The sequence below is a fragment of the Gallinula chloropus genome (assembly GCF_964237585.1).
Source record: "Gallinula chloropus genome assembly, chromosome: 2".
Classification (NCBI taxonomy): Eukaryota; Metazoa; Chordata; class Aves; order Gruiformes; family Rallidae; genus Gallinula; species Gallinula chloropus.
Window position 1 is genome coordinate 152085308 of NC_140086.1, and position 27887 is coordinate 152113194.

Below are 27887 nucleotides of genomic sequence, written 5' to 3' on the forward strand. Positions count from 1 at the left end.
TGTCTGAAGCAGCCCTTTTGTTCTTACCGAAGACATCAGCTGCCACTGGCATTTCCTCGCGTCACCTGCAGCTGCGGTGTACTGCCCCAAGGCTAAGTACAGAGAGGAGCAAAACTAGAGTAGATCATCTGGGGAAAAGCAGGGAGACCTACGCTAGTTACCCCCGTCGGAACAGAATACAGACTGCAGCAGCCCTTGCCACGGCTGAGAACCGAAAGGTGACAGGCGATGTTTACTGATCGTATTGCTCCATTAGCTTTAAGTGTTAATTACCTTAAGGATCACATTTAGTATGATTGTCTTTCCTCTCATGCCAGAGAATACTTCAGCCAGAGACCAAAAGTGCTTTTTTCTAGGCTACAGAGAGATTGAATGCATCTTGACCAACATTCATTTTTTGAGGTAGTACTCATTTACTTTGTATTGCTGGCTCAAAATAAAAATATGGGAAGTGAACACAATTAAAAGTATGTTCACTTGTGGGTATATATATTAAAAAGAAGACCAACTAACAACCAATAACCCCAAAAAAACCCTATCTTTTTTCCGGGCAGATCACCAAAAAGAAGCAAACCTTCTTAAAGAGGGAAGCTCACATTCACTGGTAAAGTCAAACTTTCATAAATGGTTTATAACAATAGCTATAAACTAAAGTGCTTCAAAATTTGCTTTACTAGATTTCAGTGATCAGAATCATAATATTCTGGATTTCCGCTCATATGAAATGCTGTGAGATTTAAGAATCATGTTACATAAGAAGGGCAGAAGAAATATTTCTCTTTTTCAAAAGAAAAAGTACAAAAAGCTTTTCAAATAAACCTGGCAGTCTATACTCACTACAAGTTGCTTGCATTTTCCTTCTCGGATCTACTACTTCTCCAGTAACTGGAATAAAAATGGAGTTGAAGTTGCACTATACTGCAGCACTAAAAAAAATGTATTCCAAATCAGATGCAAACAGGAAAAAGTTTACAATCATACAACTAATGAAGTTCACGCTTTGTTTCAAAGTTTTAGCCCTGCAGATTCTTTTTAACACAAGGCAGATATGTAGAGTCATGGAAAAATGTAACAGACCGCTATACACTCTCTATATTAATTACATAAAGTTTCACATTTATGTCACAAATGTAATGCCCTACTGTGTATCTAGTAAATGCTAAATAACTTATGAACATTTATGTGCTCTATGCAACAGTGAACATATTGACCAGTGGATGCCAAAAAATATAAAAGTTCATACACAAGACAAACTAATTTTAAAAAAATCACATTTCCTGTACAATTCATGCAAACTGTGCACAATGTGGTAACAAGAACAACATTTGCTAAAGTCTCCGCTTCAGGAAGAGCTTGTAGAGCGAGAGCAGACCAGGATTCAGAAAAGTCTGCGAAGGTGTAGAAGTCCATGGCAACATAAAACATGAAAATTCTTCCAGCATTTCATTTCTCTTGTAACAAAGCAGGGATGTTGATGTTCCAGCCGATAGCCTGACGATCAAATCCACATGTGAAGAGGTTACATATCGGGTGGTCCTCACTCCACGCCGAGCAGCATACCATTCTTCTGTGGCCCTGCGACAGTTCAGGAGAACACAGTTATTATGTTCAGTATGTTTTGAAAGCTTTTATGTCAACAAGTTACTGAGACTCAAAAGACCAGTTTTTACAAGTGGTTTTACTTGAGAGGCCTAAAGGTCATCAGTACTTTTGTCTGCAAGGTAAAATCTTCATAACAATAAGACTCTCTAATACTAGCAGTAGCTCTGAAGCATACAAAGAGGCGACTCACAACTTCTGCGTTCTCCCAGGTATGTTCACTATCTAACTACATTTTCTTTACAAAAGCAAATCAAATTTTCATTTCAGTCTCTTCATTTATGAAAGAAATCTTAAAATACAGAACTACTTCCTGGCAACTACTTTGTTGTAAGCGTGCAAGATGAAGCATCCATCACGTTTACAGTGCAGAAAGGATAATACTAAAGTGTCATCCTGAGAAAAAGCAACACCTTATCTCTTGTTCCAGTCCAACAGTAACAAAAACAACCAAGAAGGATTCAGACCAACATTTAAGTAAAATTAAAAAAATAAAGTTGCTGTGATTTCAGCAGTGTCAGCCTGAACAGAAATATTAAGGGGGAGGAAAAAAAAAGGAAGAAAAAAGAAAAGCCCAAACTAAACAACAGACTAAGAAAAGGCTAAGTAAGTCTTAAAACCCCTGACTACATTCTGCTAAGAGCTGCTGAATCCACCCAAAAAAGCCTCCTGAAGTGGCATAATCCAACTAATTTCACTTTGTCTAATTTGCTCCATTAGTGATGCTTGCTATGCCAAACAGCACCACAAATGCACAAATTTTGATGGCTGCAGCAAGGATGGTTTAGGACTTAGAATCAAGATTTTATGTGCATAAGTGCAGAAGGATAAAATCTAAATTTATTACAAAACCATACAAGGTGAGCTCACAAAACCAACCCTCCCATTTTTATGTTGCCTATGTAACAGATTAAACACTGTGTAATTGAAAAAAAAACAAACCCATGCACCACCAACAAAGGCCACTAAACCTCCTAGTTAGTCATTTCTCTGATACAATTCATATCAACACAGTAAAACACATCTGAAATGTTCTTACACCTTTTTTTTCTATTCACAGAGAAAGCAGACAGTTTCACTTTAGCAAGGAGAAAAATTACAATGAAATCCAGTTGAAACATCATTTCCAATTCCATTTAAAAAAGTCAAAGTATGTTACTTATTTGCATGTTGGTCATTTTCAGTAACTAACAACAGCACACTTGTATAGACAAGTGACTTTCAGCATTTGTTCAGCTTTTAAGCTACAGAGCCCAGATCCTAGTTTTAACCTTGTATGAAAGAAGAGCAGACATATTTTAAGGCTATAAATATAGTTACCTGTCTATTACTGCGAGGGAGCCGTGCTAATCGCACTCCTGACATGTCAAATAATCTAACCTGTCGGTTGTCATGTGGAAGGGCGATGATTCTTTGGCCAACACATACATTAATCCTGCAGAGAAGAGACAAAAGTAGGTTATGCACAAAACAGTGAGCCTGGCAAACAGAATGTGACAACACAAGCTTAAGCTTGCAGGAAGTGATACAGCTGACTTTTTCCTGATTAGAAATCACAGGTGAAAAAAGAAGTATTATACCATCAAGGTGTTGTCTTTTGTACTAGATGCTCAAAAAGCCTTAAGATCTGCACCCCATATAAAAAAACCACACCTCAGAAAAGGAAAACAATGTATTCACTGAAAATTAATGCAGACTACACCTGCACTTTAGAAACCACTGTAACCTTTTTCAGAATCTCATTGAGTCTCAAGTTTATCTTTAGTGACTAAAATTAAATGCATACTCAGTGAAGGAATACACTATCTCAGTTGTAAGGGACCTACAACAATCAGCTAGTCCAACTGCCTGACCACTTCAGTGCTGACCAGAAGTTGAAGCATGATGTTCAGGGCCTTGTCCCAATGCCTCTGAAACACTGACAGGCTCAGGGCATCGACCACCTCTCTGGGAAGCCTGTTCCAGTGTGTCACCACCCTGTCCATAAAGAAATGTTTCCTTATGTCCTGTCTAAACCTCCCTGGAGCAGCTCTGAACCGTTCCCACACAGGACAGAAATTAAGCATTAATTAAAAATACATGAATTAAGAAAAAGGGTAACTCAGAGTTCTGCTTACCTGTTGACTGCAGAGTCTGTACGGATCGTTGCAATAGGAGACCTCATGTTTTTCAAATCCCAAACTTTTACAGTGCGGTCATCACTACCAGAAACAACATTGTCTCCCACAGTGAAAACTGCAGATGTCACAGTGCTAAATAATCAGAAATAAAAAGAAAGACATCAAGCTCTAAAGTTATTCATTAAATTAGCATCTGCTTTAAAGTTCAGCTTTCTGTTCCTGTGTTTCCTGTAAAATATGTCACCTTTTTTTGGTTGCCATAAGTAACCTGAAACATTCAAACTCCAAGTGGGTATTTTAGAGTTTAAAAAATATTCTTACAAGAAGCTGTGTCACTTAAGGCTTGACTGGCCCAAGTGCCAGAAGTGCCAAAAAGTGCCCAAGTGCCAAAAAGAATCACAGGGACCTCAAAGATCATCAAGTTCGAAACCCCTGCCATGGGCAGGGACACCCTCGCTAGAGCACGTTGCCCAAAGCCACATCCAACCTGGCCTGAAACACCTCCAGAAATGGGGCTTCCACAACCTCTCTTGGGCACCCTCTGCCAGTGCCTCACCACCCTCATAGTAAAGAATTCCTAACTTCTAACCTAAACCTACTCACTCTCAGCTAAAAGCCATTGCCCCTTATCCTATTGCTACACTCTGTGGTGAATAGTCCCTTCTCTCCCACTTTCCTGTAGGACCCCTTTAAGGGGGAGCGTTCTCTTCTCCAGACTGAACAAGCCCAACTCTTGCAGCCTGTCTTCACAGAAGAGGCGCTCCAGCCCACTGATCATCCTCGTGGCCTCCTCTGGACACAGTCCAACAGCTCTATGTCTCTCCTGTACTGGAGACCCAAGCTGGACACAGCACTCCAGGTGGGGTCTCACGAGAGCACAGTAAAGTGCAGAATCACCTCCCTCGACCTGCCAGCCACACAGAAGCCAAACAGTGGAAAGCCACTCTGGAGGTGCATCTCTCATACCACTGATCTTAATATGAGCTAAACAAGCCCAGTCTTGAAGCCTCAATTCACTGTTGAAAGTCTGTACTAATGTCCAGCTGGCTTATCAGACAAGCAAAACTGAGATAGCAGCATACAGCACAACTCTTCCTCTTCAGCATTCTGAAACCAGTAGTCCAGTTCATTCGCTGTCTATCCAAAGATTTCTGGATGTATGCTCTCTCTAAAGACTAAAGAGAGTAACAGATACACACATCCTTTTTCTTTGCATGCAGGTGTAGTAAAAACAATGCAGGCATTTGTAATTCACAGCACAGGCAGTGAAGAGATCTAAAATACTTGAGATGTTGTGGTGTTTCAGCCCCAAGCAGATGCTCATGTTGCTCCCTCACAGAAACAGACAGAGCCTCAGTGGGTTGGGATAAGGACAGGTTACTGACAAAAGCACCATAATGGGGAACAACAGCAGCCAATTAGTCACACCCAACCATAACAGAGTGCTGCAGACAGAACTGACCCAACATCCCAGTCACACTCAAGACTGCCCTGGAGGCACCAGGAGCACCCCTCCCCAAACAGCCCCTTTCATGGGGGAATGATGTCAGGTGGTGTGGAAACAGCCTGGGCTGACTCAGCTCACCTGGGCTGGCTGCTTGGGGAGGGTAACCCTGGCCTGGCCACAACCAGGACAGATGTAGAGCTAAAGCTGTTTTGCACAAATACCTAAACATGCTGTAATACATACCAGAAGCTACATGTATACCTCCACTAGCAATAGCTACAGCAATCTTAGAACTTCTACTTGCCATTTCTATTCCTGTTTTAGAAGTAGCTAACGTCTCTGAGTCAGATAAAAAATGGCACATAGTAGTACTAAGCATGACCAGATGGTTCTTCAGAATTTTACCCATTATGCCTACAAATGTACAAGGGCAGCCAGGGAAAGACTCCTAAGAACATTCCTAGCAATTGCAAGTGCAATACATTACCTTCAGAAAAGATTAAAGAATTTTATTTAGAATTTTATTATCTTTTTATTTTATACTTTTCAAAAACAGCATAGTGCTGAGCTCAAATTCATGGTTCTCATGATCATGAGCTGATTTTTTAAAAAATCTTTTACTTAGCATTTAATATTAACCAATTAAAGTTTTTTTGTACTATTTTCACTTTATTAATGCACAAATGCCCAACTCAAAACCAGTTGTTTTCTTGCCACACAATGTACTAACAAAGCATTTTTGTCTCTCCCCAAAATCATTAGGGAATACTTCTCAACTCTGTTTCTACAGATTTGATTTAATGACCTATCTTGTAACGTGGGTCATGCACATCAATTTCTTAGAATTTAGTAATTTTAATTTAAGCTGTCAGTTGTTACTGTCACTTTGGTTGTTCTGCAGAAATTTGAATTCATGTCCTATCCAAGCTGCTGATTGAGATTAGCACTAGCCAGGTCACAATGGACCAGTTTATGCAAGCCTCTTAATTTAAATTGACACCAAATTAAGTTTTAATTAGGATGAAGGCCCACTTTATTCATGATACTAAGTTGTTATTAGAGTGCAGTTAAGTTAGCAGGGAGACGATTACAATTAGAACCAAGAGGTCTTCACCTAATCCTCTGGACTTCATGAACCAACAGTCAAAAAGCTAAAACATACACAAAGGCCACAACTGACAATGCTCCTCAGGAACCTTTGCATTTGAGAAGAAAACTCATTCGCACAGCTAAACTACTGCAGAATAGGGTTGGTATGTTCTTGGCACAGAACTTGTCTTCCATTTGCCCAACCCTCATTTAAACTTACCAACATCTGCATTTCTCTCCTCACTAGTTCTTTTATACAGGCTGCAAAATCCCTCCGGGAAATGCTTCAGACTTTCACTGAACTCCATACTACTGTAGCACATATGAAACAATGTTTGTAAGTTTAAAATTCACTATTAAATCTTCATACTTTGCAAACAAATTGGGAGATTTCCTTGTATACAACAGTATGAGGAATTCAAGTAATAGAAAAGCTCCAGGTGAATGCATATGCAACATTTTAGAATTCTGCTGCCAACACACTAATCTGATCTGTTTTCCCATCACACATTTTATTCCAGTTACAACTGGAATATGTTGTGAAGTAACCCTCCAATTTTAAATACTTTTTTTCCCCCTCACATCTTTAAACAGCTTTCCAGCTTCTTTGATCTCATATCAGTTCTCTTTTACTGCTTATCGCTGTCAAACATTTAAGTTTGTTTGACCCTGGAAAGTTCACTCATTCTTAGATTAATCATTTTTCAAGTGTAAACTTTCAAAACTATCGCCATGCAAACAGAATTGCCAACTCTAGGTTAGCTCAATGCTTACCACTCATGTAAAAACAAAAAGTGTCAAAAGAAAACAAAATCCCTCTTCCACACTGCTTTCAGATTAACTATGCATGCAGACACTACCAGCTACACTGAGAGAAAGGTTGTAAACTGAAAAATGCAATGAACAACTGCTGTAGCTCTCTGGCACCTGGGCAAGCGATAGAAAAACAAAGGAAAGTCTGCCTAGCTGTATTCAGTAACATCTTTAAATGTGTTTTGTAGTCTTAGTCCTCTGCCTACCCTCCCAAGAGTTGATCCTGGTAAGGCCGGGCAAGCTAGCTATGAAAGCACCTTTAACTGAACCCCCTGTTTAAAATCAAGGCATTTGGTCACAGTTTCAAAGCAAACAGTATTGCAGGTACTGTGTAATGATCTTAGACATTAGGCTTTAAGAAAATGAAATGCTGCTCTTCTAGGGGAGCCTATATATACACACTCAATCCAACTCTCAAAGATACCTCATTTTCAAAATAAAATTGCAAGACTAGAAGTTTTAAGTAACTTAATACCAAGTCTAGAAAGGCCAAAAGCAGTATCATATCATTCTCACAAACTTGGACAATTCTGGGGAGGGTTATCCACACTTGATTGTAACTGAGTAAAGACCAGATGGAGGTTTGGGGGGGGGGGGGGGGGGAAGAGGCAGGTAGTTTGGTTTTTCGAAGTGGAACATACTGAGTTAGTATTTTTAAAAATAGTCTATTTAAATTCAAGAGCATATACAACAGTGAAGAAAAACATGAACACGAGCAAGTGCTGTGATCATAGGTTTTCTGATGTACTACAGATCACAGGGGGGGGGTTTCTTAGATCTGCTACTCCAATCTGGGGCATCACTTAAGGTGAGACAGATGCACCCTATCTCAGTTTTGGGGATTTTTAATTAAGACAAAACAGTAACAAGAAGAAAGGCCACTTTCTACTTCTAAACTAAATCACGTTTCCAACCAACTGAAGTGGTAAGGTGAGAAGAAAGGGAATCAAAGTCTACGTGGGAAGAAAAGCTTGCAGAGCAGCTGACATACAAATAAGCTTTCAAAAGCATTGCCTCCCTAACCCCATCCAAATCACAAAAATTAAGACTTTTTCCTGTAATTTAATGTGGATATTTTCACTTTCTTTTGATACCATTCTTTAGTTTTTTCTAACCCAGCCAAAATTGTAGTTAACATCCCCTCGGCTAAATTAATAAAAAAGTATCAACAAAAGATCATCAGCCCCCATGTTAATGGAATGCTAGAAGACATTAGGTTTTTAATAACTCAAAAAGATGACAGGTATTGTAGGACATTAAAAAACAAACTGGCGAAGAGGAAACAGTCTTATGACACTTCAAACCATGGGTCCCATGGGGAGTTTGGTGCGCTACAACTATTCTCCAGAAAAGCTTCAGCCTCCGCCAAACCCCAGCAAAACTCATTTATCTTGTCGTAGGGAGCAGCCGAGCGTGTACTTCCAGCTGACAGCGTGGCACTTCCTCACCACACACCGCTGCCTGGCCTCGAACATCCTGCTCCCTCCGTGGGTCTCAATCAACAGAAATACTGTAGTGCTAGCACTCCTCATTAGGCTGAACAGCTGTCTCCCCAGTCACACTGAGACACAAAACTGTTTTGCATAACAATCTGCTGAAATTTCACACATAGGGGAGGAAAAGAATAAAAAAAAAAGATGTTGAAAATGTTGGACCATGAAATGCTGATGCAGAACCCTTATTGGCAATGCACCCAAAAAAAGTTAACACTGCTCTTTCCATTTTGATTTGCAGCCTATTCTGGGATTTACCGTTGAATGCTTGGAGATGTTTTTGTTCCTGTGAAAAGGCATCTACTCTTAATTATTAATCTCAAGTTCCAGAGAAAACGGACTATATCCAAGCTTTCAGATAAATATATGTAGACCAAATTGTAGCTTAACAGCAAAATCTGAGTGCTCAAATACACCTCTCACTTCTTTAGTAGTAGGATGTTTCAGGAACGAAACATAAAGGAACCTATATTTGGGACAGCTTTCCCTCTGTAAGAGTTTTCATTCTTATAGAGAAACAAAGCCTATTGCCACACAGAGCAGTCTGCAGTCTGTAAGGAAGTCAGGAGTTGGGTTTAAAACTTCCAGATACAGAAAACAGTTTGCCCATTTTCAAGGACAAGAGCTCTGGCCATGGGAGTGTCAGGTAAGGAGCACACCAATAGCTCCACTTCCGATTGCGCATTCAGGTTTTAAAATCTGTTCCAGGATGAGCTACACAGACAAATCACCAAGTTTGCCTGTGGATTTATCTCCAAATAGCAGCAGAACCTTCTCCTCCAACTTGAGAAACAGTTAAGAACAATGCATGAAGGAATTAACACAAAGCGGGGAGAGGAGGAATTCAGAGATAACTGCACTAAGAAGTCATGTTTTCAGCATTTAATCCAACAGTGGCTACTCCAGATATATGTGTTTCATGACATTTGGAGGAAATTGCCAGTATCTCTTTTTGTCACTATCTGTGTTAATATAATAAAGTGACACAGGATTGAAAACAATCACTAGATTTTACAAGAATTACTCAATAGCAAGTTAGTAAATTAGTTAAGGTGCAGATATCTTTAAAATCAATTCCATTACATTATGACGGGACCACAAAAGGTCCATTTATCCCTGCAGTATTGCTGCCTATGTTATGTAAGTTTCCAAACGATAACACACTATAAAGCACTACACTCAACTGGATACAAAGAAAAAGCCTTTGGCTATGCTCTTTTGTGGGTCATTTGAAAAAACATCATGGAGCTTTTTAGTGCCTGCATTCAAGAACGGAATTAAGATTGTCTCGTGAAGCTCTCTCACGAGCGTAGAGCACTCATAAGCAACTGGGTACAGATTTATTGCCTACATCTTCTTTGAAGTGACTGACAAAACCTTAACAACCAACACTGAGTTCATCTAAACTGTGCCTGTTACACACCCTGTTCCCCAAACTAAAACACCTAAAGGACATTTTTTTCTTTTAATTTTAAGCACTTACTCTTACAGCTTAAGGAATGGCTTATTAATTTTTATTTATTTATTAATTAGGAAGCAATTTTACCATGAGGATGTTCGCCAGCAACATCAGAAAAGAACATAAAGGAAACAAAACTATTAAAGAATATTATCTTTCAATTGCTTTTCAGCACCATGACAGTGCTGTAACTTTCTTTACTTGCTGAACTAATTAAATACTGACATAAAACTAACAGTTACAGAATGACTCACTTCCCAGAATTTCAAGAGTGGTTAAGACATTCTTCCCCCAATTTTGAAGGGCACAATATTAGTTATATAGTGCAGTGCTAGTAAATGAGTTTCTTAGACCTTCAAGGAGTATTTCCTATAGAAGAGCATCCTTACAACTGATTTTCACCATAGTATCTACACTCCTTCCTTTTACAGGAAGTAGGAATTAAACTTCAGAGTTTTGATTATTCCCTTAAAAAAAATATGCCCAAAACCACATTTCAAAGCACAGAACATCTAACTGTCTTCACTTTAAAAAAAAATAATCTGCATTATTTCTAGAATCTCTCTAATGTTAACTCCATAGCATCACATATTAATGCCTTCCGTCCAAGCTTGGTAACTTGATGATTTTCAGTTTAATACTAGTTATTGAGACTTATAAGCCCAGTCATGGTACATTTATGTGCACATGGTAGCAATAGCTTAATAACATGCTGAGGGTTTTTCCTGTTTTCCTTGGAATTATTCTTGGCACAGGAAAATAAGAGATTCATGCATCTACTAAGAAAAAAACCCAAACCAACCTATCAGAAACATCCAAAGAATAATAAACTCCATATGACCTTACCACCATGAACCTATTTAAGAAACTATCAAATGGCAAACAAATATTTGTCAAAACTGGTACAAAGAGGGCCATTAGACAACCTACTTGTGAAGCTTAACAGCCAGTAACAAGCTTCAACTGTTAGCTTTATATTCATTGTCACCGCAATAAACTTTACAGAAAAGGGTATGCCTAGATCTATAAAGAAAAATGGGATAAATGCATACCCTTCAAGCTTTTATACATAGATATACACGCAGGGATATAAACAAAAACAAAAGAATGCTTGCCAGGAAGTAAAAAGCATCATAGCATTTATTCTTCTTGGTCATCATTAGGACAATAACTAACAACTTCAAGTTGCCTTAATTTCATAATTGCAATGAACAGTTTCGTATAAAAAGTTGGGTGGGGGTAAATTAGAATAGAAAATGGAGTATTCAAGCTTTGCAAGAGAGTGAAAACAGGTAACTTGGATGAGCTGAAGGCATGTGAAACATGCTGGCCCCAGTCTGCGCTGAAACAGATTCACAAAGAAGCTAACAACATGGGGAGTTAGACAAATGCAAAGCTGGGTGCCTTCGGGTATCAGCTAATGAGGCTGCTAACAACTCTAGGCAAACTGTTGAGACCTGAACATGCTCTGTTAAACATATGGAATAAAGGTAGACCAAGAGGGTTTTACATGGAAATCTTTAGAAGCACAAAAGAGAATTTAAAAAACCCAAAACCAACACTAATCCTAGAATTTGAAGTCCAGGCCAAAATCTTCATCTAAATGATATGCTCATGTGAATTTGGGGTCAGGTCAGTGTTTCAAAGGCAAATTTGGGGCCTTGACTATGAAGTGCAAGAGAAAATAAAATTAAAAAGTAAAAAAACCCAGAGCAGACAGAACAAGATAGGAATACTAACTGAAATATCATGTAGTTAATTGGTAAGGCTTGGGCAGAAAACTGAATGTTTCATCAGAAAAAAATCTGCATTTCTTACAGAAGCTGGATTGAGAGATCCACACATGGCGAATGCCTAAGGCATTCTTTGATTAGAAACAACAGAAAAATGGCAGACAAAGCATCACCGATGGCATTAACAACTGAAGCAAGAACAGGACTATCTTGAAAAGAACAGATGCTTTAAACTGGTCAACCACCACTGACAGCATCCCAACTTGTGACATTTTATTTGGCAAGAAGGACTCCCTTTCCTAGCACAATGCTTGGTCAGAGATGCAAAACTTGCAGTTTTAGAACTACATCCAGATACACTTCAGCTTTACCAAGAAGACATGGCTGAATCGGAATGTCTAACAACAATCTCATAGTCCCAGTCTAGATATCCCTAGTACTATTTTCCAACAGGGGTGGCTAATGACACTAGCACCTGAAGAGCTGTCATTCCCCCCTGCCATCACTTGGTCTTTCAAGAACAAGACCAGGGGATGAGAATTAAATCTTGCAGAATGAAGAATTTGGGAAAGCTAGCTGTGCTTGGCAAACTTGAGTGTTCACAAAACTAAAACAGTTATTAGTCTCTTGATACAGAACACTATTGTGACATTAATTCCCTATTCACTAAATGTCAGAATCCAGCCCAGCATCCTAAAGATCTGCTGCTTAAGTATTTTATGGGGTTTTTTTAAATTCAGATTTCCCAGCAAGTGTAGGACTTGGAAGAATAAAAGCTGAAGAATCAAGATACATTTGCAGTTCTCTAGTGTCAAAGTTCTCAATCCAGCTGCACATCCAGAGACATACAGACAGTGAACGAACCGGAACGTTCCCTTCTGATATCCTACAGCCACAGAACCAGAGCAAAAGGAGGAAGAACATGAAAGTGGTGTAAACCACCTTTTTCATCCCTCCATCAGAATAAGATACAGTTTCAGCAATTTTGTCTCCCAGTTTGCCAGGGAGTAACACAAAGATATAAATTCCCCTCCTAACGTACATTCATGTTTGATACACTGGCTGAATCTAGCTACAAAGATCAGTAAATCTGAGAAGCCATAAAACCAAAAACCTTGCCATTTTTTCTGGCCAGGTCAAAAGTAGCTGCTGAAAATTTTATTTTTCTTTTGAAGTCCAAAATGTGTTTAATTGCCACAACAAGTTGATGCATAACTACACACTGAACAATGAAGAAGCATTAACAAAGGGTATTCACCAACCCAAAGCTGGTTCTGAAGACACTTTGCTTTTTGAAGGGTGGTATTTGCAAGTCCATACTTGGAAGCCCAGCACATTTCATTCAAGCATTTCAAAAGATAGGTACCCAACCACTGTGTACTTCTGACCATCACTGAACAAAGTTTATTATTTACCAATTAATTTTTCAGCCACACATAAGCATCAACATACTATAAACATAAAGTAAAAGCATTGTTTAATTTAAAAGATGTATATGAATACCCAAGCTAGGAAGTAACCTGTTGCTAATGGGGTATTCGTTCATTTCCACTGTTACTGAATTTCAGAACAAATATACAAAGCCTGTAAGGTAGTTAACTGGACCTGCAGAAAGATTTTCTTTTTTAAAATTGCAAATGGTAAAGATTTCTAACGTGAACATGTTAGAGGCTCCACACATTAAGGTAGACTTCAACACATGCAGAGTATTGAACAGGCTGGAAAACTAATCAAGCACGTATACAATGGAATGTCAACACCAGAGTTGTTCAACCAGGTCACCAGGTTGAAAAAGAACAGCCTTCAGAGCCCCAGTAAGACACAGCTGTGCAGGGGTCAGCAAACAAAAGCAGAAGTGAAGCTAGAAAGAAAATTGTCATTTAGATGTCAGAAGCATTTTACTCTTCTGAGCATTACCTTAGATCAACTTGAAGAATTCAAATCAATAACCTCTAAATTCAATAATTTCTCAAGAGAAGAACAACCGGCACTACAAGTTATCAAACATGTATCTTAAAGAAGTATCTCCAGAAAAAAGGTGTTGGAATTTGAGACCCCAGTATAATTTTTGGAGAATTTAACTCAGGAAGTCAAATTAATTAACACGCAACAAGTGTCTGGATGATAATATAAAATGTAACCTTTTCCCAGGGCTCTGTTTAACTTCTCAGGGGATGTGCATGAGGTTTAACAGCACTCGTAATACAAATTCCTATTGATGTGCACAAAAATTAGACAATATTGAAGATACATATTTAAGCAAAAATTGGTATTGCCTCCACATCATTTCATTATTTTTTAATCAGTAGAAAATAAGTGAGATGAACTGGGAGCATGGTAAACCTAAAATGAATGTGGCAAAATATTGTTATCGCTATGGAAGCAGTGCATGAGCAAGTAAGTCATGTACTGAACTTAAACAGTCATTTATAAGACCACTATAAACAAGCAATGTTTACAGATTTGGAAACTTCCCTAGGAAGATGCAACTTCCAAAAAGTCCTGAACATACTGAAGATTCAATACTTCAAGCCTGCACTTGGCTATCAGCGTAATAAACTTGGTCTTTGGATATATAAATGTCACAGTATATTGGAAAACACGCTTTGAGACAAAATAGGTAACTTGGAAAAAGACAACTGTTAACTTGTAGAGAAGATAGAAAACTTTTATCACTGCTTAGTAAGTTATTAACGTAGGAAACAAAGCTCTGTGAGATAAAATCCCAGCAGCTAGAGGCTGAAGCCACAGAAACATGATTTCTCAGCCCACCTAAAATACCAATGACTTCTCACAGCTAGTATGTATACACCTATTTTGACAGAATATCATTTCATAGTACAAGGTAATGCCCAGCAACTGCTTTCCATTTCCAATAACATCAGACCCTTTCTAAAGCCACGCTCTGCATACAACAGCACACCTTCACCTTTCAACACACAGAATCACAGAATGGCCAGGGTTTGAAGGGACCTCGAAACATCACCTAGCTCACCCCTGCCAGAGCTGCAGAGTAGGTCATAGAATACATCAGCATCATCCTGTTATTTTTTTGGGGGGGAGATAATGTGCCATTTTGACAAAATCTTATGTGTAACTCATTACTGTTGCTGGAAAGGAAGCGGAAATCCCACTATCCACGGATGCGTTCAGAACGCAAAGCCACACACTGCAGGGAACAACCACCCTGCATTCGCGGGCAGGTTTAAAGCCCCGATCCTCTCTCCTCTACGTTCCCAAAACTGCTCCAGGCGGCAGTGCTGCCAGGCCGGATGCCGAGCGCCAAGGGGCGGCAGCAGCCCGTGCGTGTGCTCCCCGCCTTCAGCCGCGGGCGCCCCCAGCCCCTCCTCCCTCCGCCGGGCTCGGCGCAGCCGGCGGCGCGGTGCTGCCACCTGCCGGCGCGCGGGCGACGCTCGGCGGCGAAGCTGCGTCAGGCCGGGAGCGGCAACGGGAGAGGGAGCGTTCGGCCGGCCCCGCCCGAGCTCAGCCCCGGCCCGGCGGGTTACAGCGTTCCAGGGAGAAGCGAGTGAAACAGGGCGCAAGGGAACGCGAGTGCAGCTGTGCGCCTCGCACTGCCAGGAGTGGGTGCCGGTTCGGATGCCCTGCAAGGCGGCCGTGGGGATGGTGTAAGATTTCTGGGCTGCAACACAATAAACTCGTACGTTGGCCTCGCGACTGAGGCACCTGCAGCTAATTATATTGCTCTAACACATTAGGAGTTGACCTGATGAAACACGCAGGGAAAACAAGTAGCTTTCTGAGCTCTAGACAGCTATTCATCAGGTACTCCTCAGCAGGAGGCTGTTACAGCTTCCGAGTGAGGACATTAAATCATCAGTGTTAATGACCCTAACCTGCTATTTGCAGAACTGATTCCAAGAGCCTATCAAAACATTAAAAACTTGGAAAATTATTCAATTAGGCACTTGGAAAATGCTTTGTGTGTATGGATTTTCTAGTTAACAGATGAAAGTTTCTTCTATGCTGCCTGACGTGAGAAGATCGTCGTAGTGTTGATTTGAGAGTAGTTGTAAAAAATTGTGAAATCCCTCCAAGTAGGTCTTGACTGAAAAATACCAAACTCTCATCTCCGCTCTGCCTGTGTTCCTCAGCCAAATACTCATCTTCCTTAAGAGAACATCTCTAAAGCAAAACAGCTGAACAACCGTAGCCATTAACTGGTAATGCCAGCTTTGAGACTTGGAAAGTTAGTGTATTTGGTGAAAAAGCCTGTGTCAACACTAAAAACCCACACATTCAAGTAGCCAAATGGAGACAGACAACACAACAGATAACACAAATCAGAAGACAATTAAAAGCTGTAATAAAAGTAAGCAAAGAAGCAGCTCAATGTCTATTCCATTCATGAAAAACAAACTCCCTGATAGTTTACAGGTGTCAGTGATAGATGCCAAAACACCAGCAAATGCCTTTTACATTGTTTAGCATCACCCTGATCAACATCATTTGGTCTCAGTATGGATACAGAAGAACACAAATGTCAATCACGTTCCTTTCTCTGAAGACATGTCAGAGCGATTAATAAGGTCAGAAAAAAAATGGAGGCACCAACGGACACAAAAGTTCCCAACTTTTGCAAGTCATTCTAGAAGAAGTGATAGAAGAGTACAAACAGTGATGGTGTGAAACAATTCTAGGATGCAGAACATAACATTCAGCTTACTCTTCTATCAGAAGATGATGTCCACTTACATGGGATGACTGTCATGTACTGAAATAAGTTACCAGGCTGAGGGCAGTGGGGTTTAAAGAAGTTTTAGTTAAACTATTAGCTTAGCCAAGAGCTAGGAGAACAAGAAAGTGGATACTGAAAGTCATAATGCAAACTACACATTTGAATTAACAAAAACTAGAAGTATGAATAAGTATTTGTGGTTTTTGTTTTGAGCTAGGACTAACAATCATCTTTTATGCTGAAGATGGGAGGTGAAATTTGTTTCTGAACTGGTCAAGTTCAAACATTCCAAAATCTTTTTTAAAAAAAACAAAGTTTGCTTCCTTGGTAAAGTACTTCAAAGTTGCTCCTGCCCTCTCCACATACCAAAGCTCTGATAAACACAACAGTCAGTCAACACTGTAGCACAGATTCTTATGGCCACATTTGCCCATATTCAACTGTTTTGACAGAACATGGCAATAAGTGAGTTCCCTTACTTTAATTTCTTACTTTATCTAAAAATTAGAAGCTTTATCTGAAAAAGTAAAAAATTACTCCTACTTCACATCCGCCCAGGTTCCAAAGAAGTAACCTTTATTTCACATGATCATGACAAACAGAGGTCAACCGCTGTGCTTCATCAACTGCATTACAGTGATACCCCTAAAACTCAGACCAAAACCAACCCTCATACCTTAAATTACCTTTAATTGTAAGGAGTGTTATCTAGACTTACCATATAAGCAATACCACACCAAGAGCCCTGGCTGCTGTTTTGGAAATTAAGTATTGCTGTGTTACATTTGAAGGAGGACAGTTAGGGGTTTCTGTGAAAATCAGTCTCATAAAACAGGGGAATGAACTTAGCACCTCAAAAAGAGCACAGGAACAGTTTTGTTCAGATTAGCAACTGAATACATTCATACTTGTGGAACTTGTTAAAACCTGCAAAGGAACTATCACTTACTCTGTGTGGCCCTGAAAGACATTCACAGAATGGATAGAAGGATCTCTGAAATCCCACAGACGGAAGGTTGTATCGCGTGATGATGTCACCACGAGACGTTGGGTGGGATGCGTACAACAGTGTGTTAGCTCTTGGTCATGCCCTACAATCGCAGATGAGAACACGTTAGGCAATGAAAACAAGGCTTTTCATTTCCACATACACTTGGAATGAAACGTGGACATTTTTTTCTTTTTTCCCCAAAAAGTGAAAGAAGTTGAGTAATTACTCTGAACTCTAACAGTACTGCTGCTGTAAAAGTTTGAAGTATATATAAAAGCAAAATACTGCACTACTCACTTGACGTGATTATGAAGTAGTGACAAGTTATTGCTCATTAACATGCCGTGAACACAGCAAAAGGATTTAAAGAACAACTGTTTCATAGGATATACCACAAGCTTAAAAGAACACAAATTTATCAGGGGATTAACAAAGTTGAAATTTTGGAATAACGATCACCAGCTCAAAGTCTTGTACATACTCAAATAGTACCCCAGAGAAACAACTTTTCCCAGTGTTTCGGTATCTACAAATAATCCCCCATATGAAAATAAACCACCAATTTATCTTTTTGCAATACCTGTAAGAGAATGGACAAGTTCAGAAGTCTCTACATCATACAGATTTGCTGTCCGATCCCATGACGCTGTCACAGCTTGCTTCCCCCCAACAAGCCAGTCAGCTGCTATGACCACTCCTTGGTGGCTTTTGAGGGAAGTTAATGGGGCTCTGACTGTGGGACAATCACTAGAACCATCTCCGTCTCCATCAGGTTCATCTTTATCTGAGAACTCAACTTCATCCTCTCCAGACACTTGCTATACGATGCAAGAGAAAAAAGATTTAGAAGTGGGAAGGAATGTCTCACATGTATGTTTTACAGTGTAAGTGCCTCCCAGTCCCCTTTCATGTGAATATGGATAACTTGTGTCTGTAGAATCTAGTCTATTCAGGAATTGACTATCAAAAACATAGCTGAAGGAATAATACCAGTGAGTTAAATGCAGTTTTAGTAACTACTTCATTTTAAATTCTCTGCTGAACTGTTTAGCTCTGAACATCTGCCCCCGATACTACGTGGTAAAGTCTTTTATATTCCCCTTACACTGAGTTTCACAGCAGCACTTGTATCAAGGGATTTTTTTTTCCTTTAAATTTTTAAGAGTAGGAAGCATCTAACAGGACAGTGACTGTTTTAATCTTTTGGGAAGGCAACATATTTTTATCCATTAGAAGCAAAATTGTGACATCAATATCTGTCTGCTGGTCGATACGCTGTCATCATGCAGCGCTGATGTAAACTGGATGCAAAAGATCCTTTTGCTAACCAGGAAGCATCGATCTCTCAACCTTATTTACTTAAGTAAGACAAATATGCTTTTCATTCGTGGTATCTGGATGTGAAAAGATAACATTTGTACTGCTCTTTCAAAATGGAAGTGGCAAATCAAATAAACTGATTCAAACATTTGCCATTCAGAAATCTATCTCACATTGTACAGCCATCTCTTGCCCCCACTCAGCTTACTGAGAAGCTCCTGCTATAAACTATGTCTTCACAATTTAATACAGGTGCTTTTAAGTCAGATACAGCATTTGACAGTCTACTGTAAATACTAGCTAACTGAAGCCTGGGCACAACAATGCCAGATACTGTGATAAGTGCTGGCAAGGGTCAATTTGAAATCAAATTTAAATATGCAATTAAATAAACACAAAAAATACAAGTCTTTACCATCAGCTTTCAATTCATAGCACCTATAGCTAACACAGGTGCCTCAGTAAGTTAAGCTAAAAATTTAAGTTGTTTAAAAATAACTTCATTATTATTTATTATTTGAAGTATTACAAAAATGTGTACTTGACAGTTCATTCCTTTACATGTTTTATTACCTTGAGCAAAAAGTCAATTAACATACTTGCAGCTGCATATGCTATTCTGTACCATAGATTTTTGAAAGCATAAAGTAAGTCCTTTTTTTTTTTTTTGGAAAGAAAAGCTGAAATACACCTGTTAAACTAAAACCTTAAAGTCCCTCCTTTTGCAATCCTGAAATCATGTCATTCAGACGTATCATAAACCCTGGATCTGATGAAATTCCTGTGCAATTAGCTTGGTTGCAGGAAGTCGATTGCTTACATTGCAGTCTGCAGTTGGCTGAGGGGTAGGCAACTGCACTATGTACCTCCAGATGTGAGCTGTTTGGTCTCCAGATGCTGCAGAGAGGAAGAGGGGCAAGAAAAAAAAAAAGTCACCAAACAACAGCATGTCCAAGGACAATAAAAAACTAGCTTTAACATTACATTTGCTGATACTGTTCAAGTCGCATCTTTTCCTAACAGATAGTATAAGAAACTTTTTGGGAAGCAAGTGTCAACATTAACAGTTAGTCTCCTGGCTTCAATACTTTTAAGAACACAACTCATTATGTAAAGTATAAGGAGCTACCAAATTAATCATACCTACAATGAAAACATCCACTTAATTACTACCCATCAGAACATGATTATCACTGCTGTTCTAATATGTAACATTTGAAGAAAGCATTTGGTACATCAACAGGTATCATCCCTCATTTACTACTTCTTAAAACACTGGAGTTCCTCTTCATTCAGTGATTTCTTCCATTAAATGTTTTTACTGTGTTTTTTATGAGAACCCCAAGAAAGCAAGTGTGAAGCCTCTCTGCTTCAGCCTGCAAGAAACTCAGCTTCACTAGCATCAGTTTACAGCTCAGTAGATACCATCTGATTTATAGGTTCATTTGGTTTTGAAATAGACTTATCCATTATTAACTCAAGAGAAACTTGAGATTCTCCTCACTATGGACAGAACAAACATGCTGTAACACCCAGGGTTAGTGTTGAGAGTTCTAGATTGAAAAGAGAAACTGTTTAAGAGTATGCATAGATCTGGCAAGTGCAATGTACATGAAAGCAATAGGAAAAATATCTCATTTAACAGACCCAATAAAAAGACTAGAAGAAAGGTAAACCTTGTATTATTTCTGGTGTCAGTATTCTGTATAAGGAAGGAAGATTTTTATTTTAATCAGTTCTAAATCAAACAAGTGGCACAGAAGAACAAGTCCACTGAAAACTTTCAATGTAAATACTTTGCAGAACTATTTATCTGAAAAAATAATATAACAAAAATCTAGCCTTTGGGCAGACTTGTTTGTTTCATTGTTTTGTGCTTTTTATAAGTCAGTATATATAGCAACAATGTCCATGGTACTGAAACAATGACTAGAGTCATAAGAAACCAGAAAAATCAAAAATAGCCAAACTTAAATCATTATTAGCCTAGACAGAAGGCAATCTACTACCTTCCTTTAAAGCCATCATTGTAGATGTAGAAAGCAGCAGTAGTTTAATTTCTAACCTCCGTAATAACTATCCTCATTTTACAATGACTTATCTAATAGCAGCAAATTGAATCCAGACCTCTCTAATCCCAAAGCTAGTGCCCTAATTGCTGTACCATATGAACCACAGTATTAACCACATTAGACAGTTTTCAAACCTGAAGCTGCACTGATGCTATTCTCAGTCTTGAAAACACCTTTATGCTAACAGTCATATTGCAAGCTGTTTTTTCTGCACATTCAATATAACAATATTCTTTTCTTCTGGTAACATCACGTATTTCAAAAGGGTTACAATAGAATAAACTATTTCAGTTGGAAAGGACCTACAGCAATCATCTAGTCCAACTCCCTGACCACTTCAGGGCTTTGCAAGTTAAGGCATGCTATTAAAGATATTTTCCAAATGCCTCTTAAACACCAACAGGCTTGGGACATTGCCAACCAGCCTTCCACCTCACTCTCTATTTCCCCTCCTCAGGAAGCTGTAGACAGCAATAAGGCTGCCCCTCAACCTCTTCTGCAACTACAGAAGCCTGAAGTTCTCAGCTGCTCCTCACAGGACATGCCTTCTAGCCCTCTCACTAGCTTTGTTGCCCTCCTCTGGACACATTCAAGGGCTTTCACATACTTTTGGAATCATGGCACCCAGCCCTGCACACAGTACTCACAAAGTGAGGCTGCATCAATGCTGAATACAGTGGGATAATCACCTCATTCAACCAGCTGGTGATGCTACGTTTGACATATTCCAGGATGCAGTTTGCCCTCTGAGCTGCCAGGGCACACTGCTGGCTCATACTGAGTCTGCTGCCAACCAGCACCCCCAGATCCCTTTCTCCAGGGCTGCTCTCCAGCCACTCCTCTCCCAGTTTATACTCGTGCTTGGCATTACTCCATCCTAGGTGCAGAAATATGACTTGTTAAATTTCATCCCATAGTCCAGTGCTCCAATTTGTCCCTCTGCAAGGCCTCCTTTCCCATAGAAGAGTCAACAGCACCCTCCTGTTTGGTGCATTCATCTTCTGCATCCAAATTGTTGATAAATATATTGAACAGGACTAACCCTAAAATTGAACCCTGAGCAACACCAGTGCTGACTGGCTGCCAGCCAGATGTAGCCCCATTCACCACAACCCTTCGAGCTCTGCCCTGCAGCCAGTCCTCCACCCAGTGCACTGTGAACCCATCCAAAAGAATGCTGAGATGGTATCAAAGGCCTTATTAAAATCCAGGAAAATTATATCCACCACCTTCCTTTCATCCACTAAGTGGGTGACCTTATCATAGAAGGTTATCAAGTCAGTTAAACAGCACTCTCCCTTTGCCAACCCAAGTTGATTGTGCCTGATTGCATTATTCTTTAAATGCCTTTCAACAGTACCCAATATAATATTCTGTTTACTTTTTCCAGGAATGACGTTAGACTAACAGGTCTGTAGTTCCCTGGGTCTTCCCTCACACCCTTCTTGTAGAATAATGTTGCTAGCTTCCCAGTCAAGCAGGGGCCTCCCCAAACCCTCAAGACTTTTGGTAGATGATCAAAAGGGGTCCTGCCATAACATCCACTAGCTCCTTCAGTACTCTGGGATTAATCCCATCAGTCCCATGGATTTACAAACATTCATCTGATGCGTGTTTTGGAGCAGTTAAGCACATATGACAATGATACGACAAACAGATGGGAAGATATAGTTCTGATTTGTTAAAAATACAAAACTAATTCAATCAACAAGGATACTGACAAAGCAGTAGGAAGAGGGGCTGCCACCAAGAAGATGCTAGTGAATGACACATTTTTCTATCATGACTGATACACTCAGCATAAGAAAAAACTTTACATACCTGTAAGAGCCACTTGTTCAGTTGGATGAAACTTTATGGAATTTACTGTGTAAAACAAAGTAAAGGTTTAAGCTAGTATGCTAAAATAATTATTTATTTCACAATATCTTACCATTAAAAGCATTAAAAAAATCAAGAAATCTTATGTTTAAAGTAATTTTTTATAGTATAGAAATCTCTTAAGTGAGATAAAGCACAATGACATTTTGAGTACATAAACCTATGTAGTATCAAGACAAGCAGCTGTACTTGAGTATACAAGACGTGTTTTCTAGCATGTTATTTCCTGAATCTAGTACAAGCACTTGATATTACAGAGGAAAAACAAACCACATTCAAGTAATGACGTATAAACTGACAGGAGGTAATGCTCTGGTTTTTCATTAAGAGAACATAAATATTCTTCAGTATTTCTAAAACAATGAGAACTTACTATACATGACCATCAACTTTCCGATTCTTGCTTAAGACTGCAAGAATACCCAAAACCTAATGCAAATAATACAAATCAATTTCAGTCCTGCAACCATATGTAATCAAACCAGCACTGTTTTAAAATAGTTCTGCAAGAATTCTATCAGCCTACAAAGCTGCTCATTTTTTCTTTCAGTGAATAACGTTCAATTACTTTTCATTACTAAGTACCTTCATTTGCAAAGTCCAAAACTTTCTCTTCAACAGTTTTTCTAGAAAGAACTTAGAAATAATTTCCATCTATCATACAAGTAAAATAAGATGCTTATGTAGTCAGGAGAGTGTGATGTGATGAGTCTATAGAGATAATCCTTAAATTGCTCACACTGAACTAACACAATAGTCCACGAGCTGCTGGGACCCGACACCTCTGACAGCTGATTTGAAATGGACCAACATAAACAAAAGTTCTACTAAGTTAAAATTACATTAATATAAAATTATGAAAATGTATCTGAATTATAAGTTTTATATAAATTTTACTCTTCTTTTTATTTGGTTTACATGTAAGTGTTAGAATACAGGTTAGAGCTTTTATTCTTTTCATGGTTATCTAAATAGCAATTAAACCAACCCTATCAGCATGAAAATGCAAGTTTTTAAATGTGACTTTCTGGAGACCAAAGGTACCCTTCTTCATGCAGCAAGCAGCCTGAGTTATCTGGACAAATGCAGTATTCCCTGTTGTTTCTATGCATCTATTAGTATATTTTGTGCTGTAGAAGCTAGAAGACATATAGCAGGAAAAAAAGTAGCATGGTTGAAGCAGCTGATCACTCTCTTGAGAACTTAATTCTATTTATCACTTTGCCACTAAGTTCATGCGATGTGCTGAGTTACTTAACCAAACACACCAGGTCAGTAACTGCATTCCTCGTTTTCTAAGTGGATGATTACAGTCCAGGGTATGATCACTCAAAGTGCTAAACTCTCAGCAGCATGTTAAAGCAATGGAAAACCCTCTTTACCTTTGGTGTACAGAGCCCTATATCGTAACCTCTTATGAGACAGAAGGGGGCTAATCAGATGCTTGTCAAACTGGACACCAAAAAGGAAGATTAACTTCAAAAGCACTTTCTGCATTGCACCTCTCCACCCAAGGAAGGGTTTAAAAAGACTGCTTCTCAAATATTCATACCGTTATAGAGGAAGACAAATGCTTCTATTGAATTAACTGTCTTCAAGATTTTAACACTATGCAACAAATTGCATACAGGATCACGTATTAAACAGAGAAGCATAAATAGATGGTCACCCAGAAACTGCATCTTGTATCCCAGATGTAACACAGATCCTGCAAAACATTTCTGATTATATAAGCTTCTCTTGTTCTGCATACACGAGACCTGAATGAACTCCGACATTTAACTTCTGAGTGACCTAACTGTGCCCATAAATTTCTTCATAGGGACTTGTTTGTTCATTTAGCATTTACAAAACTGCCTTAGTAGGCCCCTCTAAGGAGTCCTAGTACAAAACATTCTCTCTATTAAGATTAATGGGAAACTTCACAATTCACTCGTTAATGGTGTTGGCAAACCTGCAAGTGAAATCACAATAAACATTTCTGTAGCTGTCCAAGACACATTTACCCCTCCCAGACACATGCCACTTCGTTTTCACACACACCCTTATCTTACCTGATCCAACATGTCCTACATACTTGACAAGGCACTTCCCTGTTTCTATGCTCCACAGCAAAGCAGTATGATCTACAGAGATTTAAAAATAGCTGTAAATAGTTACATATATATAGTTTTCATTTTAACCAATTCAAAAGGCTATCTTCCAATGTAGAGCTTCAAATATAGAAAAGACCAACTCCTCTTGATTATTACCTTATATATAAAAGCTTCCTATCATAACTTAATACACATTTTTCAAAGAATAGTGACAGCACTGCCCCAATCAGGTTAACCTGCAGTAAATATCAAAAGGCAAATTCTATGTTTGGTATTTTTTCTCACTCAGTTATATACTTGGGTATAATGCTCCAACTGCTTATCATGAGACTCTGAAAGAACACAGAAAGCATTCAGTGGTGAAAGTGTCAGGAGCCACTGCAAGAGTTCTATGCACAAATTTCTTCCTGCATAGTAGTCCTAAATGCATACAGGTCACTACAAAGCCCTACAAAAACTTCATTAAAAAGGAAATCATTCCCAATGCCCATCTTTTACCCTGCTGCACCCCAAAATAATTAAGTAACAGAAGTATTTGTAATGTGGGAAGAATCTTAATGCTGAATTGGAGAACGGCTGTTTCCAAGTTAAATCAGGACAAGATGTCCCACACAAAGAGACATGCCTCTCAGTGGACACATAAAACCAGTAACAGTTCAGTTTCTGAAGCAGAGGTTTCTGTCTATAATATTTTTGTCCAGTAAGTGTCTTCAGATTCTGTTCTAGTTTCAAATGACTGTCACTTCAAAGTGACCAACTATAACTGGCTACAGTTTATTTCCCTAATAATTTTCCAAATCCATACAAGACTTGAGACTGATTTTTGGATCACAGTAGATTTAGTGACTTACCCACTAGTACCTGTGCCCTCTTAAACAGAGAGTAAAGGATCTAGTAAATTACGTCAAGATGTGCAAATTAAGATTTTTAATCGACCCTAGGTCATTAGGCAAAAGCCAGATAAATTTAAGAATACAAGAATATGCAAATTATGACTAAACCTACCATTGCTACAAAACAAAGGCTGAACAACACTACAATAGAAAATGTGCAGGGAGCTCTTGTATACAGAGTACAGTATTCTGTGCAAGACACCTCTCCAGGCAAACAGCTCCCCAAGCCTCCCAGTTACACTATCTGCCAGGATAGACCTGACCCTAAGTAGACTGTGACCTGCATGGTTATCTGGCACATAAAAAGGTCAACAAGGATGCCCAAACCTTCTAAAGGTTAAATGCATTTCAAGAAAATTACAATTTAAGAATTTTTCAGCTGCTGAACTTTAAATTGACTCTTTCAGTATGGAGCTAAGTACCCCCATCTGCTTTTGATTTATGTTTGCTCTACCTTAGGGACTAAACCAGAACTTTCTAAAGATTCAAGCAACACAAGATTTTACCAGCAGATGCAGTTCCCAACACCACTGGTTGAGTTTTCGCAACACTGACATCCCAGATACCATCCCTGTGGCCAATGTATTCCTTTACCAGTTGACAGATGGCCCTTGATGTTGTAGTTTTAAAACTGGATACAATCTGAAATAGCAGAAAGACAACATATTTTTTCCACACAGATCCAAGATTCTCTTACAAATACAAATAAGTACTAACTTTTTCATAACAACTCTTCAGCATTCTGACAGTTTGTTATTGTCAAATTCTTGACATTTGATGTCAGGAGAGTGAGTTTTGGATGCAAACATACCTCTTGATTTGTTTTTTCTTTTTTAATAACACCACTCTTCTCAAAGAATGCAAGAGAAAAGTATTCTGTACTACAATAACGCAATCTCATCAGATTAATGAGCTGTACAAATGCAGCATGCACTTCCAATTTAGTTCAGGTGTAAGTTTAAAATTGAAAGCAAACAAGCCCCCAAAAACTTTCCCTGCCTATTCCCAAACAAGTACTTCTGATTACTCTGGATGGCATGAATCATGTTTAAGTTAAGTCTTTGAAAAAACATATTAATATTATTCTCAAAATCCAGAAATATTCCCATTTAAAACACTCAATGCTGTTTTTCTTCAAAACTGCACAAAGCTAATCAAATCAAACATCACCCTGAGAGCATATGCCAGTTTGTGTAACAAAGCTTTTTTTAAAAAAAAAAAAAACCAAAAAAACAACCCCAAAAAACCTTCATGTCAAACTCATCTAAACATTTAATAAGCACATTCCCTCAAAGTCAATGCTTTTAGGGAAAAATAGAGAAGATAAAAATTGTTTGTCTTGCTGGAACACTTTCACAAACAACTGAAATCAAGAATGGTAAAAGATGACTTCAAAAAGCAAAGCCAGTCTGAAAAGTCCTCTATTTTTACCCCACAAGTCTTGAAGCTCCTAGCTGCTCTTTGAGAAAGACTATCTGAAAAGCCTTGTTAAAACTAACCAGAAAGGCCACTTCCATCTGTGTTTTCCTCCGTGTGCAGTTATGGGCAGAGATCTATCAAGTCAAAACCTCTAAGTACTTCAACACTAATCAAATTAAGACTTATCTATGTCTTAAAAAAAGCTAGAAAATTAAGTCTCCATGTGACATACAATAGACTAAGGTTAAAATCCCATTAGTTTTTGGTATCAAAGAAGAAGTTCTTAAGTATCTCATTAAAGCAAATTACTTCCATAAAGGTTTTTCAAAGTTAAATATCTGCAAGAGCATTCCAAATCCTGAGCATGTCAACTTTCCAATGATGAAATTATAATGCCCTGTTTGAATTCCAAATTAACAGCTAGTATGCATTTCATTTTCACAGCAGAAGGAGGAACAATCATTAAGGGTGCATTGAAACGAAAATGGATTAGTGATAAAGATTCTTAGTTCAACCACACTACAGAATTTCATGGGCCTTGAATGGAATATAGTCCTCAAACTAAATGGAGTCATGTTTGAGAAGAGTAAGAGCAGAATTCAGTGAAGGACTAGCATAGTGCTCAGCTCAAACTCCAAACCTGAAATTTTCCAACTCTCAACCCCACACTCAAGCTGTGCCTGCATTCTGACTTTCTAATGTTGAGTCAAGTCCTTATGCAAAAGCTTTCTAGGAGAAACTACAACCTACTCATCAACAAATACAG

The 27887-nt window shown here is 38.8% G+C and overlaps 1 protein-coding gene across 1 annotated transcript in view; it reads right to left on the reverse strand.

Annotated features, from left to right (window-relative positions):
- Positions 1-1415: 1415 nt before the first annotated feature.
- The window catches only part of WDR37 (WD repeat domain 37), a gene marked incomplete at its 5' end in the record, with an annotated part of 37382 nt that continues 10910 nt past the window's right edge, over positions 1416-27887 (reverse strand). The window contains 9 exons of the mRNA XM_084280267.1: positions 1416-1575; positions 2920-3034; positions 3717-3851; positions 17399-17540; positions 18021-18258; positions 19581-19657; positions 22654-22698; positions 24768-24839; positions 26209-26344. Coding sequence (XP_084136393.1) covers positions 1444-1575; positions 2920-3034; positions 3717-3851; positions 17399-17540; positions 18021-18258; positions 19581-19657; positions 22654-22698; positions 24768-24839; positions 26209-26344 — 1092 coding nt within the window. The 3' untranslated portion in view covers positions 1416-1443. The remainder of the gene's footprint in view (positions 1576-2919; positions 3035-3716; positions 3852-17398; positions 17541-18020; positions 18259-19580; positions 19658-22653; positions 22699-24767; positions 24840-26208; positions 26345-27887) is intronic.